We start from the raw sequence: 19,694 nt of genomic DNA, 5'->3' as shown, positions 1-19,694 counted from the left end.
CACCATATAATACCCAGTGCATGGGATATTCTGGTGGAAGATACGTGTAAACGTCGACAAAACGTTGAAAAGAAAGAGCAGACGAACTTTTCCTGGCCGACGGTACAACTGGCCAGTCGGAGAAAGCCTCACTGAGTTCAAAAACAAGAGAACTAGTGACTATCGCCGAATGACATGTTATCTCTACAGTACACACGTTGAGCTGGTCGCTTCGACTGGATCGTTCGCAGTTTGGCACACCTTCCCTAGTTGCTGAAGTAATGTGTTGACTTCCACGTATAATCCAAAAAAGAATTATATAATGAAAATTGATGGCACAAACTCTAATGTTATTTCAGAATGCAATGAAGAAAAAGACCTGGGAGTAATATTTGATGAAAATTTTTCTTTTGATGGCCACATTCAGGCTGTGATAAATAAAGCCAATAAAGTATTGGGTATTATTAAGAGAACATTTACATTTATGGATAAGGACATTTTTGTCAACCTCTATAAAACAATTGTTCGACCAGTTTTGGAATATGGTAATCAGTATAATTTGGTATCCCAGACTAATAAGACAGTCTAAAGCAGTTGAACAGGTGCAAAAGAGAGCAACTAAAATGAGTACCAGAGTTAAGAGATTTGGACTACCAAAACCGTTTGAGACAACTAAACTTGCATTCACAAAAATACAGAAGATATAGAGGAGACATGATACAAGTATTCAAGATAATTAATAAAATGGTTGACACTGACCCCTGCACCTTCTTTTCCACTAACAAACTCCATGTTACCAGAAGTTCAAATACTAACCTTTTCACAAAATTTTGCAGAACAAATATTCGTAAGTTTTCTTTTAGCTTTAGAGCAGTTAAAGGATGGAATGCACTGAATAATTCAACAAAAATAGCTAAAACTATTGACAAGTTCAAGAATGTTCTAGACAATGACTCTAAATCATTAATAAAACCATTTGAGTTTGATGAATGAACATTTAAAAAATTTCATACGCATGTACGCAACCCTAAACTATTTCTATATTAAGAAGGGGCGTTGAAAAACCAAAAAGGCTTAAAAAAACAACAAACAAACAAACAAAAAACACACAAAAAACAAACAAACCCAAATTCTGTACCTGTACCGGTGTGTATGTTCATGTGATTTTCTTTGGTTCCGGTCAATAGTGATAGTCAGGCGGGCCGGAAATCATATTTTCAAATCCGTTGTCTCGCCACAACGAATGAAAAACCGAGTCAGCGACATACAGGACAGTCCGTGTTCGAGACAAAGAATATGGTGAAACCGAAGTTTTCTCCGGATAGTTATTCAGAGGTAGCGATGCGTGGACATGGAGTTAAAAAAGAGAGAAAAACAACACCATCGGTTGTAAAGTGGTAAGTCTTGTCGGTTCAGCACTACATCTGAATCAAGAATCGGATGTTCGATTTCTGTGTTCTTGCACCCGTTTTCACGTGTTGGACTTTAACTGAATTGTATGACCTTTTTTTTTTTCTTTACCCCAGCCATATGATGGTAGTCATATTCCCGCGTTTTCGGTGGGGGGATGGGTTTTGACTGCCTTTTGACTGGTCATTAGGATTTTTTTTTTTTTAGTAACTATCAGAGTGCGCAGTTACTCATGGCAAGGTTCATATATAGCCCCTTCATTGTCTCCTTTGTTCCACATATACTTTTCAACCCACTTTATTTCTTCATTTCAACTTTACCTGACAGTTGTGAATCAAAACAAATTGTAACATGATGGCTCTTTCCCACTGGAGGAAAGAATACAAGGTTTTCAAAGCCATGTTTATTTTTTACAAAGACCAGATCAACATTTGTTGACCTGGGAGATCAGAGAAATCTCCCTTTATTTTGAACTGGTCATCTAATAATGTAATACTACTACAAATAGTAACATTTATTATCTTACATTGTTGAATTTCCTGCTGTCTGGTTTTAATGTTTGACTGGTTTTCAGCCGTGGTTGCATGTTCATGATGTTGTCATTGTAAGCACACTGGCCCAGTCTACCCACACTATACAATCCAGAATGTCACAAATACTGAAATTAATAGGTAGTCCATGTATGCCACAAAAAAAAATTTTTATACCAAAAATAACAACGGACAGGCCTACCAAGGCCTCAAACACTACAAAGTTCAAGTAAGCTGGACTTTCACACTCACTTCCACCGAGTTCCAGTCAGAAACAGTAAGATAGAGCAGTTAAATCATTTGAAATTATATATATGTATGTATGTATATATGTGTATGTATTTGTATGTATGAACAGTGATACACAGAAAGATATTTTGAAAAAGAATCAGACAAATGAAATTTTAAAAACAACAAACAAAAAAACATATCTGTGTGTGAAGCTATGCAGCAATCATTTTGTGTGTGGTCATCTTTGTGACTAATGACTGATCCATAATTATCTGCATTAACAAATAAAAATACAGGTATGTTACTGAATCACTTACAATTACATGTGATAAAAAATTATAAGAAAGGTGATGGACACAAAAATGATGACCAATGATTATACATAATGGAACTGTACATGGTGTGTCTGCTTTTTTTTGTTGCTTTTTTTTGTATATATATGTGTATATATATATATATATATATATATATATATCTTATATTTCATAATATATATGTGTGTTGCAATACAGATTTGATTGTAATGTGCAGCATTTTTCAGTTTACTGATGTTTTCACTAATTAGTACATCTTATGTGGTGCTAATGAAGGCTTTTCAGTGGAACTAAAAGCTTGCTTACACCACTTTTGTAATGTGTGTGTGTGTGGTACTGATCATAAGACATAATGAAAGTGTTTATTTTTTGACAGGCCCATTGAAGTTGAAGAGTTCCTGAAAAATGACCCCCTTCTCTCATCTGCGAAAGCTGGTCCCGCTTCTCTGATACCAAGCTCTGAGACTGACACACTGGAACAGAGAACCTGTCATTTCAGTCAACATGAACTTGTAGCTGATTATTCTGGCCTACAGTCACAGCCCCCTTCTGCGATGTTATCAAGCTGTGAGACTGACACACTGGAACAGAGAACCAGTCATTTCAATCAACAGGAACTTGAAGCTGATTATGTTGGCTGTCAGTCACAGCCCCCTTCTGTGATGTTAGCAAGCTGTGAGACCGACACACTGGAACAGAGAACCAGTCATTTCAATCAACAGGAACTTGAAGCTGATTATGTTGGCTTTCAATCACAGCCCCCTTCTGCGATGTTATCAAGCTGTGAGACCGACACACTGGAACAGAGAACCAGTCATTCCATCCAATATGAACTTGAAGCTGATTCTTTTTGCTCTATAACACACGAATTTTTGATCTCCGAAAAGTTGAGAAGTATTCATCCTGTGATATTGCTGAATGGTAAGAGTTGCACCCTGGAGCAGAGAAACGGCTCAAGGGTTACTGGTCCTCCGAAGGATGAGAGTGATAGCAGTCATGCCTTCCTGCAGGAACTTGAGTATTTGGAGACACTGAGCTTGCCTCAGATGATAGAACTTCTTGAGGCCAGAAACACAGAAAACGTGCATCATGCTCCGAAAGGTAAGGAAGACCTACTTTGTACAAAGTAACTTTTTTTTTAAATAAGTAAAATAAGTGATAACTGAAGCTTTGGAATAGTTTTTGCTTCAGAATTCATTGGTAATGTTTTCTCTCATCAGTTGTGATCACAGTCTATCATCATGCTTATTGAAATATTGTTTTTTTTATAACCCTTATCCATTCATTTCCTGTTTGTGGAATTAGTTGCCATACAGAACTATGGTGGTGTGTCCATCGAGATCGATGATGACCATCGTTGTCATCCAGCTTGGGGATGGGGGAGGGTGGTAGTGGGGGGGGGGGGGAGGATGCTCTTGAATCTATCTGTGAATGCGCAGATGGCTGAATAGTCCAATCTGCGCACGAAATGTTCGCTGACAGTTGGGGCAGACAAAGACAGGCGTATCATTGTCAGGGAGCTTGTTTGCCCGTGACTTTCTGGCCTGCCTCTTCTGAACAGCTGCAGCAGTCCTGTTGGCCTCGCACAACTTGGCGCCTTTGTGCACAACAGCGCGCCATTTGTCACGGTCCACTGCAGATTCCTCCCAGGAGTCAGGGTTGATATCAAACGCTTTCAGAGAGACTTTCAGAGTATCTCTGAAGTGCTTCTTCTGACCTCCGTGTGATCTCTTCCCTTGTTGCAGCTCGCCATAGAAGAGCCTTTTGGGCAGCCGATGGTCTGGCATGCGCGCCACGTCTCCAGCCCAGCGAAGCTGGGACTTCATCAGGATGGTGAAGATGCTGGGAAGGGTGGCTTTTGCGAGCACCTCTGTGTCTGGGGTCCTGTCTTGTCCTGAGGCATGTTGTGTGGAAGTGGTTCAGCTTCTTGGCATGTCGTTGGTACACTGTCCAAGTTTCGCAGGGGTACAGTAGTGTGGGGAGAACTACTGCTCTGTAGACCTTTAGCTTGGTCTCAAGACTAATGCCTCTTCTGTTCCAGACATTTGCATACAGTCTACCAAAAGTTGAGCTTGCTCTTGCAATCCTGACGTTCACTTCATCGTCGATGCTCGCATTTCATGACAGTGTGCTGCCAAGGTATGTGAACCGCTCCACCGCACTGAGTCTCTGACCGTTGACTGTGATGTTGGGCTCAACGTAGGGTTTCCCTGGGGCTGGCTGATGGAGAACTTCAGTTTTCCTCGTGCTGATGGTAAGGCCGAAGTTCCTGCTGGCAGTGGCAAACTTGTCGACGCTGAGTTGCATGTCAGCTTCAGATCCAGCGTTGAGGGCACAATCATCAGCAAACAAAAAGTCTCTGATGATGTCTGTCATGACCTTCGTTTTTGCTTGAAGCCTTCTGATCTGTTCGGTACTTTAGGCCGATTCCAACATCGCCATCTCTGAAGGCATCAGTAAGCATTGCAGAGAACATGAGGCTGAACAGCGTTGGAGCCAGGACGCAGCCTTGCTTGACACCATTTGTGACAGCAAAAGGAGCAGATGTTTCGCCATTGTCCTGGACTCGAGCCTGCATGCCTTCATGGAATTGGCTGACCAAGGAAATAAATTTCCGAGGGCATCCGTACTTGGCCATGATCGTCCACAGTCCCTCTCTACTCACCGTGTCGAAGGCCTTAGTGAGGTCAACATAGGTGGAGAACAGATCAGTATTTTGCTCCTGACATTTCTCTTGCAGCTGCCTTGCAGCAAACACCATGTCGGTGGTTCCGCGCTCTTTCCGGAATCCACATTGGCTCTCAGGCAAATGACCTTGCTCAAGGTGTGCTTTGAGGCGGTTTAGTAGGATCCTGGCAAGTATCTTGCCTGCAATGGAGAGCAAGGAAATGCCCCGATGGTTATCACAGGCTTACCGGTTCCCCTTTCGCTTGTACAAGTGAATGATAGATGCATCTTTAAAATCCTGGGGGATCGTCTCTTCTTTCCACATGAGTGAGTACAGCTGATGGAGCTTCTCAGTCAGCACAGTGCCTCCATCCTTGTAGACCTCTGCTGGTATGGAGTCTGAGCCAGGTGCTTTGCCACTGGATAGCAGACGGATTGCTTTCTGGGTCTCAAGAGGTGTTGGCGGATCGTCCAGTGCTTCGTTGATGGGGACTTGTGGGAGACGGTCTATGGCTTCATCATTTATGGAGGAAGGGCGATTTAAGACACTGCTGAAGTGCTCAGCCCAGCGTTCAAGAATTTTCTCCTTCTCGGTGATCAAGGTATTCCCATCTGCACTGAGGAGGGGGGATGATCCTGCGGATGTGGGGCCGTAGACTTCTTTTAAGGCATCATAGAACCTCTTCATATCGTGCCTGTCAGCATATCCCTGGATCTCATCAGCTTTGTCACTCAGCCACTTATCCTGCATCTGGCGTAACTTTTGCTGAACAGTCCTGCGGATGGCATCATACGCATCCTTTTTTGATGTGGACTTTGGGTTGCTCAGGTAGGCTTGATGCAGACGGCGTTTCTCATCCAGAAGCTGCTTGATTTCATCACAGTTTTCATCAAACCAGTCTTTGTGCTTTCTGGTCATGGGTCCCAGGGTCTCTGAAGCTGTACTGTAGATCAGCTCACGTAGGGTCCTCCAGTCAGACTCCACATTCTGGTTGTCCAGAGAGGCGGATTCCAGACGATCTTCCAACAGCTCCACAAAGGACTGTTTGATGGTGATGTTTTTCAGCTTAGCGATGTTGAGCCGTTTTGGAGCTTTCTGGCCTTGGGGGCGTCTCTTGGGCTGGATTCGAATATTCAGCTTTGAGACTACAAGGCAATGGTCTGTCCAACGCTCGGCGCCACACATGGTGTTTGTTACACGTACATCTTGCCTATCCCTTTTCCTGACGATGACATAATCGATGAGATGCCAATGCTTTGAGTGAGGGTGCATCCATGACGTCCTTTTATGGGTAGGGAGGCAGAAAACTGTGTTGGTTATCAGCAGTTCGTGCTCTGCACAGGTCTGAAGCAAAAGCAATCCATTTGGGTTGCAGTGGCCCACACCGTGCTTTCCAGTCACTCCATCCCAGGAGATGTAGTCAGAGCCAACTCTAGCATTGAAGTCCCCAAGAATGATGAGCTTGTCTGCTTTAGGGATAGCAGCAATGACAGACTGAAGGTCCTCGTAGAACTTCGCCTTCACTTCATCCGGGTTGGTCATGGTTGGGGCGTAGGCACTGACAATGGTGAGGTGCTTCTGGCCAGATGCCAGTGGGAGTTTCATGGCCATAAGCCTATCGTTGACTCCCTTTGGGATTCCAGCTAGCTTGCTGACAACTACAAAACCAACGCCAGCCTCACGTCGCTCTTCGCTTCCTCGTCCACTCCAGAAGAAGGTGTAACCAGATCCCTGTTCACAGAGCTCGCCTTCGCCTACAAGCCGAGTCTCGCTCAAGGCTGCGATGTCAATGTTGTATCTGGCGAGTTCAGATGCAACTAGTGCCGTTCTCCTTTGGGGTCTGTCCGCGTTATCTCTGTCCAGGAGAGTCCTTATGTTCCAAGCACCAATGGTGAGAGGAACGATCCTTGTTTTTTTCTTTTCTTTCTTGTTTCGACCGCTGATGTAGGGTCCCCGCCAGCCGCGGTATGCTGGCCAGGATGATATGGAGCAGGCAATTTTTAGGGCACCTTTTCTAGCCCCTTCCTCATGCCAGGGAGGTGAGCAGTGCATTCCTAAAGAGGGCTGCTCAGACGGCTGCCGAGCTCCATCGCTGCTCCTGTCGATGAAGAACGACCCTATGGCCTGAGCCGCCTGCATGCAGGTCTGCGGCTGCGACTGCCAGTGTACCAAAACCTGTCGTTTTGTCGCTCGCCTGTCGCCACAGGACTTGGGGGTGATGAAATGATGAAGGATGAAAGGTCATTTTGGATGACTGATGACTTGCGCGATGAGTTTGTTTAAAGTGAAGAGGAGTCGACCTCACTCTCTTGTCCGGGTCCACCAATTTCCAGTGGCAAGACTAAGTCGAGACGACTGGAGGATGAGCACGGATGCAGTGGATGACCAAGATATCCTTTCGGTGTCTCATCTTGCTCTCTGCACTCCACAGTGCGTTGCTGTAACCGCCTTCCTCTCCATTGAACCGATAGGTTTCTTCCGCAGATTCTGCCGGATCCAGACTTCGCATGCATGGGTAGACACACCCCAGGGGCCAACTGCGTGTGGCATGCACACAGCACGGTGGAGCTAGATGGCCGTCGGTGGCTCTCCTGAGTCAACCTCCTTTTATGGATCTCCATAAGGGTGTCTAGCCACCCGCCTCACCAGTCCCGGAAGGGAGCGGTGGGAGTGCCGGTTTAGTCGCCAGCAACCCGACCCTGAACAGGTTGTACTGGATTACAGGTTACCAGTAGCAGATCTAATGACCTGACCTGACACAGGAGGGGGAGGAAGAACAAGAAGGAGGAGGAAGGTTCTTCTACAGAACTATACATACGTGCTGAACAGTGCAACAGAAAACACTGACTCTTACCCTCTCTCTCTCTCTCTCTCTCTCTGTTGTATGTGCTCAGATAAGTGCTTAACACATGGAAAGATATTCCAAGGTTTTGTCATGTGCTTCATTTGCATACATATGTCATAATATGAGAGTCTATTAGTATCAGTGGTGAATTCAATGTTTAAGAATTTTACATCATATGCTAAATGGTTGATTTTGTCGATTTTTTTTTTCTTTTTCTTCTGTGCAGAACTTTGTCATTGGTTTTTTCTTTATTCTTCAAACATTTACTGTTTGTAACATAGTTTCTTCTGTGCAGTTTTCAGTCGATTTCAGTTTCTCAAGAAAGCGTCGCTGCATTTGGACAAATCCATCTATGCTACACCACATCTGCTACACAGATGCCTGACCAGCAGCATAACTGAATGCACTTAGGCCTTGAGCCAATGCATATATTTGTGTACCTATCAGAGTGGATTTCTTTTCCAGAATTTTGCCAGAGGACCACTGCTTATGTTGCCATGAGTTCTTTTTCTGTGTCAGGTGCATGCTGCACTTGAGACATCAGTTTGCAATGTCATCTAAATGACTGGACACTCAATTTGATTATCCAGTCAAACTTTGGAGAGAGGGGAAGACTGGGATTCAAACCTAGACCCACATGGACACTGTATTGGCCGATAAGCGTCTTAAACTTTCTGCCACTTTCCTCCTGATTTGAATGGAAATAGATGGTAATTTGAAATGATTGTCTTTTTGACTCGCGTGCACATGTAAACAGTTACTCAGTAAGTTCCTCTTCACACTGTGTCAGTTGTCTGTGTTTTCACAGTAAACTTTAACATTAGCAATTTTTTTTCTGTACTCACAAGTATTGGAACCAAACCTGATTTGGGGGTTGGTATGTGTAAGACCTTGTCAGTCTCCTCATTATGGTATTGTCAGATGAGGTAAATGGGTGAGAGGTGAAAGGTCAATGTCGTTATTTGGCATTTAAAAAAATGCTTGCAATAGTTCATGTCTTACATCCACTTTTCAATGCTTGTGATTAATGTAGTGAATGTCCATAAGTATAGTGTGATCCCCATTGAAATTCAAGGTCAGCTCCCCCTCCCATCCCCATCCCCCACTTCCCATGGGATGCTGGGAACTTTCAGGATAAATCTATAACACCCCCACCTTCTGGAAATTGTGTCCTAGAAATGCCCCATTTCTGTTCTGTTTTCAGCATTTTTCTTCTTTCAGTTTCACTATTGTCTACCTTCTTCTGCCCTTCCAGTCCATTCCCCCTTCTAATATTCCATGAAGCTTTGACATGTTTTACTTTCTTTTCCCCTTTCTATTACATATTATAACTATTTGTGCTGTTTGAGTTTTCATACCATAGGCGATTTGGTAGTCATGTTGTGGACACTTGTGGTGTTGTTTTTTTTGGGGGGGGTTTTGGGAGGGGGGGGGGTTCTGTCATCTGTGGATGATGAATTTGGCATAAGGGTTGACATCCTGAGCACAGCCTTGTCTTACTTGCCTTAACTCACTCAGTACGGCCAGTCCTCTCTTCTCCTCTACACAGACCCCTCGGATGTCCAGTGGGTGTCTGAATGACCCAACCTTTAGCTTCCGTCGTCAGAATTGTGGTATTCTTTGTCAACATTCACGTCTTCAGTATAAGAGCCTTCTGCTTGCAATATTTTGATGATTAGTAACTGGGGTGAAACGCTGTTAACGTCGTCTCTTTCGCCGTTCGTATGGAGAGAGTTAAAGAGCTAAAGGTACTGTATCATGAACTGTGTTGTTTTGCAGTTGTTGTTGGTGGTGGTTTTTTCAGATGACGGGTTTGTGTTTGAATTTTATATGAACTACACAAGCAAAAATAAATGTCAGCTTTTTACATGATCCTTAAAAAAATTAAAAAAATAAAAAATTAAAAAACTCTGTTCTTTCAGTTTTTCAAAACTTTTGGTTATATATTTTGATGTTGGTTTTTAATTCATGTACTTGGCATTGATTTTAAACATGTTACAGTCCTGGTATGGCTGCAGTTGTTGTCTGGGTTATAAAGCAAATGAATGAATGAAACTCCTCAGTTTCAGTTCTGTTACCAAACACTTGCTGACACAGATTTTGCAGATAAACATAATGAACTGTGCACATGTGTGTTGTTTGTTACAGCATCAGCGAGTAAATCAACAAGTAAGGAGAACCTGGACCAGTGGCTAACAAAGCAGTTTTCAGAGATGGAGCTGTCAGCGGAAAGCTCTCAAGAACTAACAGATCAGATGGTGAAGATGAAGATCTGAGTTCCTGCAACCCTTGCATGGCAGATTGGACATGTGTGTATTTGTGCAGGCCATTGACTGTTGTCAAAGCCTTTGGAAAAATGCTAAATGAGCCAAACAGCCATAACAGAAGGAAAAAAAAGATGGTTTGCATATGTTTCAATATTTCTTTCTTGTATTGACATTTTTGCAACCATCATTGTTAGAAGTTTTATATAGAAAGTAGCTTTTCTTCTTCCTTTTTGTGTGTTTTTTTGTTTTGTTTTGTTTTGTTTTTTGGGGGTTTTTTTGTTTGTTTTTGTTTGCTGATTTTTATCAATATTTTTTTGTGCCACATGTGAACCATTCAGCAGCATCACTCTCATTCCATGTCCCTAGTACACAGCCACACCCTAAGCATTCAATTCGGTTCAATTCAATTCCATTTAAAATACTTTATTGTCTGCTGCAACCAAAACAGAAAATTCTCTTTCAGCTGATTTAAAGTACATGTCAGCAAATATCAGTGAGAAAACAACAAACAACAGACACACCCTTCTTTGATCACCCTGCACACATCAATTATTATGCATGGAAATGGAAACAGGGCATTAAAGGGCACAAAATTTAGGACTTTTTTCTTTTTCTTTTTTTGTCCCAATATTAACCAGGCCTGAAAGATACAAACACTTGCAATGTTGGTTAGGAAATTTTAGCAACACATCCAAAGACATATCGATAAAGAGGATGATATTTGACTGTGTGGTCCTAGTCTTTCCATTTAATCCCATAGCACACTCAACTCTCTCTGGGAGCCAGCTGCGGGGAACCCCACCCGCCACCCCCACCCCCCCACCTGCACAGGGAATGGAACTTGTATCCCCCTATCTTTTAATCTGTGATGCTAACCACTTTGCCACAACGGCTTGTGTGCTCCGATGATTTGTATCATTTTGTAATTTATTGGAAGAAAATAATGTAATATGTTTGAAGAGAACCTTCATTGCAATGGGGGTAGAGGAAGGAGTTTAAACAGATTGCAGTCCAACATGAAAAAACACTACAATGTTTGAATGATTACTTGTTCTCTTTGGTTTATAAAAAAGTAATTGTCCAATAAAGAGATGAAATGGGGTCAGTGGTTCACTACCGTACCTAGATCTTTGATTAGGTGTTTGTTAAACAGGAAATGGAAAGTAATGAACAGTAAATGGGAACTTGAATTTTATTGATACTTTTAAGAGAATATTTTGATTGTGAGTGATTCTATGTGTCAAAGCCTGCTTATATGTTTCAGTACTTTAGTTGTTGTTTTTGTTAGCAGTGCTACCACATATAGAAAGCTGTATTGTGTTTGCTTTCTGGTTTAAATGTGTTTGCTGGCCTTTTTTGTCTTTTCTTTTTAATTGTTGTTTTTCTGTCAGTGTATTATCTTTCATGGTTTCTGTTGTTTCTTTAGTAGTTTGTAATTTCTTTTACTTGTGCTATGGTAGATGATCACTCCACCCAATCCCCCACCACCCCATTCTAAGTTGTGTGTGTGTCTTTTTCTCATGCATCACTCTTCATGTGCAATAACTCATCCACATTCATTGTTGGGTGTTTGATTATGTCACGTATGCAAAAATGGAAGAGTGCGAATGTGTAAATCAGATTGTGAATCAGCAGACAGTAAATGAATGAGAAGTTGTTTCATGTGTACAAGACTAAATGTGATGTAAATGTTGACTGATGTGTGCCTGGGAGAGAAGATGCAGTCATTAAGCCACAGATGAACCCAACCTTCCTTTGCAGACTAGAAAATACCTCCGTTTCATCAGCTTCTCATGCATGTATTGCTTTGATCAGGAGTGCGAGGTGATTGTGACAGGCAGGGGGGAAAACCATCCCATCCACAGGCACATATATTAACACACACTGCCACGCACGACTGTCGTGCAGATGTGAGAAAAACAAACAAAAAACGTGAGAAATCCTGTTACCACATCGCTGAGGGGTGTTCACACTGACACTACACTACCCATGCACAAAATCAAACAAAAAATCGTGCGTGCCTGCCACAAATTTTTCACATGCGTGCGGCCGGAAATAGACACATACGAGCGTTATCTAACCTTTTTTCTTTTCTGTGTTTTTAATTGTTGGCAGAGATCTCAACGTTCATTCTGACACCTTTTGCGTGCGTCCTGATCAAGGGACCGTACTCTTCACGAACTATCATTTCTTTCCAAACTTAGATCGGACGACAGATTATCTCTCGAAGTTAGGAGTCACCATCTTGTGGGACAAGGCTTGCAAAGATCACTGTTACAGAGACACGATGTGATCAGTGCCGCTGCATGGAGTGAAATTGCTAAGAACTCGGAGGAGATGGTTAGGGGGTAACGGTTTGTTCACCGCTGTTCGCAGCTTTACAAACAGTCATTTGCACAACTGACAGGCTGCACACAGGACCTAGGTTTACTTGTCTCTGTTATCCCGCAAAAGACCACGGCAGCGTCCGGACCACATCTCAAAGCAGAGTGAAGAGATTGGGAAGAAGTGGTGAGGCCGGGGTGGGGGGTCAGTAATAATCCAGGCCCGCCAAACCCTGACTCCGCTGATATGATTATTCAGTTCATTTTCTCTCTCTTTTTTAACTGATGCGCGCGCGAACACACACGCACTGCACAAACACTCGCGCGCGCGCACACGCACACGCGTGCACACACTAATCAATGCTATACAGATAACAGATTGGCCACGGTATAAAGTATGGCACCAGCACTGGGCAAAGTAAATCTTCACAAGGTCTACACATACAAAAGCACTGAACAATGTTGGCAGCAGAACATAGTCACACATACACATGTAACAATGCAAACTTGCCCACTGGACCTGTGAAAATGTTGCAAGTGTCAATGTAGGGACAGCTAGTTTGCAGTCACAGGGTTTGCAGCCATGGGGTATACTCAATCATGGGTTCCTCAGTGGGCATGAAGGATCAAACTGCCATGCTTCTGATGTTCCGATCTCTTTTGGAGGCAATGAGAGGGGGCTCTGGGGAAAATGGAACTAGTCCAGTGTCCCGCGGGCAAGTTTGTTGTGTGATATGCACTCAACTGCAGGTCACCCAACATAGTGTACATCTCGACCTGCGCCCGGCTGTGTGCCGGGCAAATTGTGTGGGGTCGAAACTGGCCGCACCTTGCACGACCGCTTCACGGAACACTTGCGACCAGTGAACGAGACTCACTGAACTACAAGGACCCCACCATAGTCTCACTCATCCCAGAATCGCAGCTGTGTGGCAGAACCGCCTCAGTTGGCAGACCATGCAGAAAACGTATGGAATCCCCCAGTCGAGTCCACTGAATTGTCTCCGTCGCCATTCACAGGCTTTTTTGTGCCTGCGTGTCGTCACAGGTAGTCACAGATGCAACTTTTTGTGTTTAGGATATACACCAATAATCCTTGATTGTTACTGGAATGTATGTGTTTGTGTATTGGGTTGCCGTTTGCGCACATATGCTTGCGCAGAGGCGGAGGGGGGGGGGTGAGGATGAGGAGGTGGATACTGACGTGACACGTGTGTGTGCATCCATAGTGAGCGCTTTGATGTGACACTGACAGCCCGTGCACTATTGATGGAGGCAGAAAGTGAAGGGAGATTGGCAACACGTGGTGTGGCTGTAATGTATGCGTGTCAGTGCCACAAGGGGAGGGGGGCGGAGGGAAGCTTTTCCTCTCACTGATCTGTCCACGGAAACTCATCAGTCTCCGCCCCTTTGTCACTGACTCCTCTCCCCCTCCTCTCCCCACAACTCCCTCCTCACACCTCACACCTCAAGTTGGAACCCCCCCCCCAACTGACCCGATAATCATCTGTGTCCGGCTGCAAGGCCGTTATGTATGTACATTAGTGCTCCTCCCGCACCCCCCGGCAACCCCACCCCACCCCCCTCCGTCCCCCTACTTTTTTTTTTTATATACCTTTTATATCTTTTCAAAGTTATTTTGAAATAACGCAAGGGTTGTTTAGTTGTTCCCTGACTTTGTTTTCCACCACTAAGCAGTTCACTCCAGGCTTTACCTTGGATTTATACATGGAGAGAGAGGGGGTGGTGTGTGTGTGTGCATGCTTCACAAGTAAGGAGAACATAGGATTTGGATCAATCACAGAATACTCGAGTCTTTTTCTTCTCCACCTCCACCCCAGCGAACACTACATGGTTACTTTCAACTGAGCCGGCGAGGCGGGCAGTTCATCTTGGAAGTCACGTTGTTATGGCTGGCAACAGCCGTGGAATTATCCCAGTGGTGTGAAGGTGGGCGAAAGGGAAGACTATTGTTATTGTTATTACTATTATCATATTTACTATCATTGATACGTGAATACTGCCTATATCTTCGGTCGGACACCAAACTCTTGAGTCACTTTCCACAACAGGCTGACTACCTGGTAGAGCCGACTGACAGCTGCCGTTATATAGTGTGCTCGGTTAATAATTGATACTTATATACGGCACACTATCCAGAAATCTGCTTTAGGTGCTTTACAAAAACACTTTTGTTTACTGTGACATAACACATTACATCAATGTTACACTGATACACTGACACGCTAAAATGTGACTAAACACACACACACACACACACACACACACACACACACTATGCATACATACATTTTAACACACATGTGTACCTAACAGCTACCCTCAACACATACGCCGCACACGGAGGCACGCACAAACATACATGTGCGCGCGTGCGCGCGCACTGTGACACACACACACACACACACAACTGATACACATTCATATATATGCATGTAATTATGTACACATACATATGTATACACACGTAATCGATGCCGGCGTACACATACACATGTGTATCAGAGTGGATTTTTTTTTCTTCCCGAACTTGCCATTGGCAACCCTTCGACGTGCTCCAAGAAAATGCTGCCCATCGGGGGACCTTGGTTTATCACTGTCTCATCCGAGTGACTAGCGTCCAGACCACCACTCAAAGTAAAGCAGGGGGTGAAAATACCGGCGAGTGTGAGATTCGAACCAGCGCGCTCAGATTCTCTCGCTTCCTTGGCGGACGCGTCACAGTTAGGCCACCGCTCTACCTTGATTGTACGATCTCGGGTTGGACCAGGCTTGAGGACTATAGACAAACCTCCAGCCCAGACATGAAACATCATGGTGGTGTTACTTCTGGAACACACCAGGTTCAACAAGTGTGTGTGTTTGCGGCGTGTGCGTGTGTGTGCAAAGCATACCCACATGCTTGTGTGCGTACGTGCGTGTCGGTGTGCGCAGTGTGATTATGTGTGATTTGTGATGAGTCACGGTTCTGCATTCAGTCAAATCTTCAAACACGCCCTTCCTTGAATAACTCAGACATGCATATATGAATGAATAACCAGGGTGCGTATCGGTAGAGCTACGATGTCATAACGACATGTATCGCTGTTGACACGTAGTGCGATTGGGAGGTACCCGTAAAAACAATTACACGTAATTCACAGTCAACGAAACAGCCGTTTGCTCACATACAACACAACACTGTGACAACACACACACACTGGCACACACACACACACACACACACACACACACACACACTGACACACACAAACCGTACACACACACACACACACACACACACACACACACACACACACACAACCTTAACCCTCACACCCACATCATACACAAAAGGGAATGAAACAGACTCACGGAAAGACAGACAGGCAGAGGCGATAATTATGGCAGTGGGGAAAACAGAGAGAGGGAGAGAAACGTGAAAAGTATTTTTCTTTATTGTCTACAGAGCAATACAGCCGTCCGGACAAGGGGGTATATGTGAGAGAGACACAAAGAGAGAGTGAGAGAGACGAGAATACTGACCTCCATTTGTGGAGGTCAGTGTTGCCTGTGCCCGCTTAAGTTATAGTACTCATACACCTGTGGTTACGTCATTACAATGTCACTCTGACAAACAGGTGAGAACTGTGCCGCTGTGACACTGACGTACCCGGCCATTCACCGATATACCTAAGCCCATGAATACCTACATCTGCAATGCGGTTTCAATGTCAAGCGAATAAACGGTGTGAGACAGTTAGCCCCTATATATAACTATTGTATTGTATTACTTTTTGTCACAGCAGACTTCTGTGTTAGACTGGGGCCAGCTGTCCTTCTCCCTGGGGAGAGCGCATCGCCACAGTGCGGCGCCACCATGGTTTTTTTTCTTCCTGCATTCTGCCCACAAGCGTATTCATTTTACAATCAAATTGGATTCTTCTGCCGCACAAAATTGCCAGAAACAACCCTTTCCTTGTTCTTTTACGTGCGCTTAACAGTGTTTTTTTTTGTTTTTTTTTTTTTTATTTGACTTGATAAATGCATGCATGCACACGGAACCACGGTTTATCGTCTCGTCCGAAAGACTAGCACCCAGACCACCACTTAAGGTCTAGTGGAGAGGGATGGGGGGAGAAGTAAAAATCCCGTTCCCTGTGGAATTTGAACTCGTGGACACTCGCTTCGTAGTCGGGCGGGTTAACACTATGCGGCCGATCCAGTTAATTAAGCCAATGGAAAAGAGAGAGAGACAGGGGGTGGGGGAGAGAAAGAAAAAAAAGAGAAAAGAACAGAAAAGAAGATTATAACGGAATGGCATTGGGTTCCGATTCTGGCGGGCTAAATGATACTGTGCACCAGACAGGAATGTGAATGTCGAGCGAGCGTGTAACTAACGGGTGCCAAACGGTATCATTGTTGGTCTGTTTTTGTTCTCTCCCCCCCCCCCCCCCCCCCCCGCCCCCCTCTCGCCAAACACACACTCTGTCAGTCTATCTGTCTGTCACACACACACACACACACTCACATGCACACACATTCTACAAACACATACCCCCACCCCCACTTGACACACACACACACACTCTCTTCCTCTGTCTCTCTGTTTCCACACATTCTACAAACACATACCCCCACCCCCACTTGACACACACACACACACACTCTCTCTCTCTTCCTCTGTCTTTGTCTCTCTGTTTCTGCCCGTCTGTCTGTCTGTCTCTTCAAACACATAGAAAAACAATCTGTATGTATCTGAATCTATCTGCATATATATAGGTATATTCATGACATGTATATATATTCTATAGAATATATGTATACCTATCTATGTGCTTTCTTGTCATGCATACGTACAAGTATGCTTATGACTGCGATGCATATGTTAATGAATGTTTATGTATCTGCTTGGGTGTTTCCGATTGTCGTGTCCGTACTTCCGTAACTTTCTGTGGTAGTCTTTGTGAACGTTTTTATTTCTTCTCTCTCTCTCTCTCTCTCTCTCTCTCTCTCTCTCTCTCTCTCTCTCTCTCCATTTGTCCTGATGGCTGAGTGTAAAAAGAAATAAAAATAATATAAAAAAAGAAAGAAAAAAAAGCGTATGCATGCTTATATTTTCACTTTTCTCATTTAAAAATCGTTCTCGTTCCCACCAGTTCAATCTCTTTTTCTTTTTCTTTGTCTGTCTGTCCGCCTGTCTCTCCTCCCTCTGATGTCCCTCTCTCTCAGTCTCTATCTCAGTTTCTCACATACACACTCTCTCTCTTCCTCCCTCCCCCCACCCCCTCTCTCTCTCCCAGTTTGGGGACCAATTGTACACGGTTTATAACATCTGTTATTTTGTTCCAATCACACATGTCCCGTCACACATATCGGTGACTGAAAACATTTTGTTAAAGTATTCATAGATACTTTTGAGTATTATCGGTTAGAAGGGGTGGGAGATGTGAATGAATGGAGGGTTGGGGGAAACTGTGCAAATGAGGGTGAAATGAGGGTGAAAATTGAAAAAAAAAGGGCTAAATACAATACATATTCTTCATGCATTTAAAAAGTACTCCTTAAACTCCATTTTTCTATAGGCTTAGAATAAATAGAATAAATCAGTATACACGACGGTAAACTGAACCAAACGCTAAGCCACTAATTCAAACTTCGGTTGACTGCAAACGGTTCATATACAAGAGACAATACGGTAATACTGATAAACATTACGTTGAACATGAAAAGCCCTTTCAAAACCTTGCTTGAAAATGACTGATGTATATCTCGTTTTCTGTGACCCAATGTTGGTATCTGCTGTTAATGATCGCTCTAAAAGGTTAACTGCTGGCATCACACAATGTCATGTCTGTGTTTCCTTTGTCATTCACTTCTCCATGTTTATACATTGGCAGGATCACAGACCATGTATAATGGAAACACACGTCGCCAAAGCATTGAAGAACTTAACAAATGAATGGAAATGAATTAGCTGTGAAGTTGTTAGAAATGGACAGTATGGTGCTACCTTTTCATTTGATGATGATTATGGAGTCTCCCGTCGGTCCGACGGATGAGTAGGCAGGCAGGCTTATCTGTCGGTGTGTGTCCTCATATGGGAGACGAGGCCGATTCTGGATGCGCAGCACTTCCCACAGGTGTTGCAAGGGAAAACGTCTCCAGAAGTTGAGCCCTGCTTCCTTCGCTCACGCTTCTCCTTAATGGCCAGCGTTCTCTTGTTTTCAAACGTCTTTTTGCCACTAGAGTACAGCATCCTCCAGCGAGAGCGGTCAAGGGCATCATGCAGTTTCCCAGGAAGCTGCCTGACCACGAGCTCAGGTGACTTTTTTTCTTTTTTTTAGTGAGGAGGAGTTGTGCAGTCCCTTCCCCACTCTCTCGCCTACCAACGCTCACAGTCCCACAGGTGCAGATACTGCCACGTGTAGGACGGCCTCGGCAGGTGCAGATTTTTTCTTCGGAGCTCCGTCTCCAAGGAGGACTTCCAACCAAGGATAAGAGCTCCCCCTGCCCTTTGGTCATCCTCTTCCGCCTTCACAGCTGTTGGGAAAGGTTTCCTCCTCCGCCTGGTCCGTCGTTGGGAGACTTCACATGCGGCAGGTAGTACTGGGTTACATGTTACCAGTAGCAAGGGCTATGCCCCTGACCTGACCTTTTGATACTTTTGAGATAATTACACTATCACTGGGTTACCAACAGACAGAGCAGCAAAAAGGGGGACAAAGAATCTCACAAGTAGAATAAAAGTTTTTTGCTCATTGTCACACAAAGAAATAATCAATGAACATGAAAGAGGGTCTCACAAATGATTCACTTCAATTTGGAAACTTGGGCATCGTCAATGGACTCTCTCAGACTTTGGGCCGATTCGGAGACCTGTTTTAATTAAGTCTCATTTTCAGATTGTTGTGTAAAATCGTTACGGACTTGATATTGTCGTAATATCAAAGGCATTTATTTTTCAGTAGTGATGTCACAGTTCACATTACCATTTTGTATTTCTATTTGTATTTCTCTTTTTATCACAACAGATTTCTCTGTGTGCAATCAGTCGGGATGCCGGCTCTCCCCAGGGAGAGCGCGTCGCTATACTACAGCGCCACCCGTTTTTTTGTATTTTTTC

The 19,694-nt window shown here is 44.0% G+C and overlaps 1 protein-coding gene across 1 annotated transcript; it reads left to right on the top strand.

Moving 5' to 3' along the window:
• The first annotated feature begins 2,871 nt into the window (after positions 1 to 2,871).
• Positions 2,872 to 10,813, top strand: LOC143284165 (uncharacterized). Its single transcript, XM_076590827.1, has 2 exons — positions 2,872 to 3,565; positions 10,126 to 10,813. Exons 1-2 carry the CDS (start codon positions 3,019 to 3,021, stop codon positions 10,251 to 10,253), a joined length of 675 nt encoding a protein of 224 aa, XP_076446942.1. The 5' UTR covers positions 2,872 to 3,018; the 3' UTR covers positions 10,254 to 10,813.
• The last annotated feature ends 8,881 nt before the right edge of the window (positions 10,814 to 19,694 follow it).

This window comes from Babylonia areolata, chromosome 7, assembly GCF_041734735.1.
Source record: "Babylonia areolata isolate BAREFJ2019XMU chromosome 7, ASM4173473v1, whole genome shotgun sequence".
Taxonomy (NCBI): Eukaryota; Metazoa; Mollusca; class Gastropoda; order Neogastropoda; family Buccinidae; genus Babylonia; species Babylonia areolata.
Note: the sequence above shows the minus strand (reverse complement) of the source record. Positions and strands in the feature narration are given on the sequence as shown.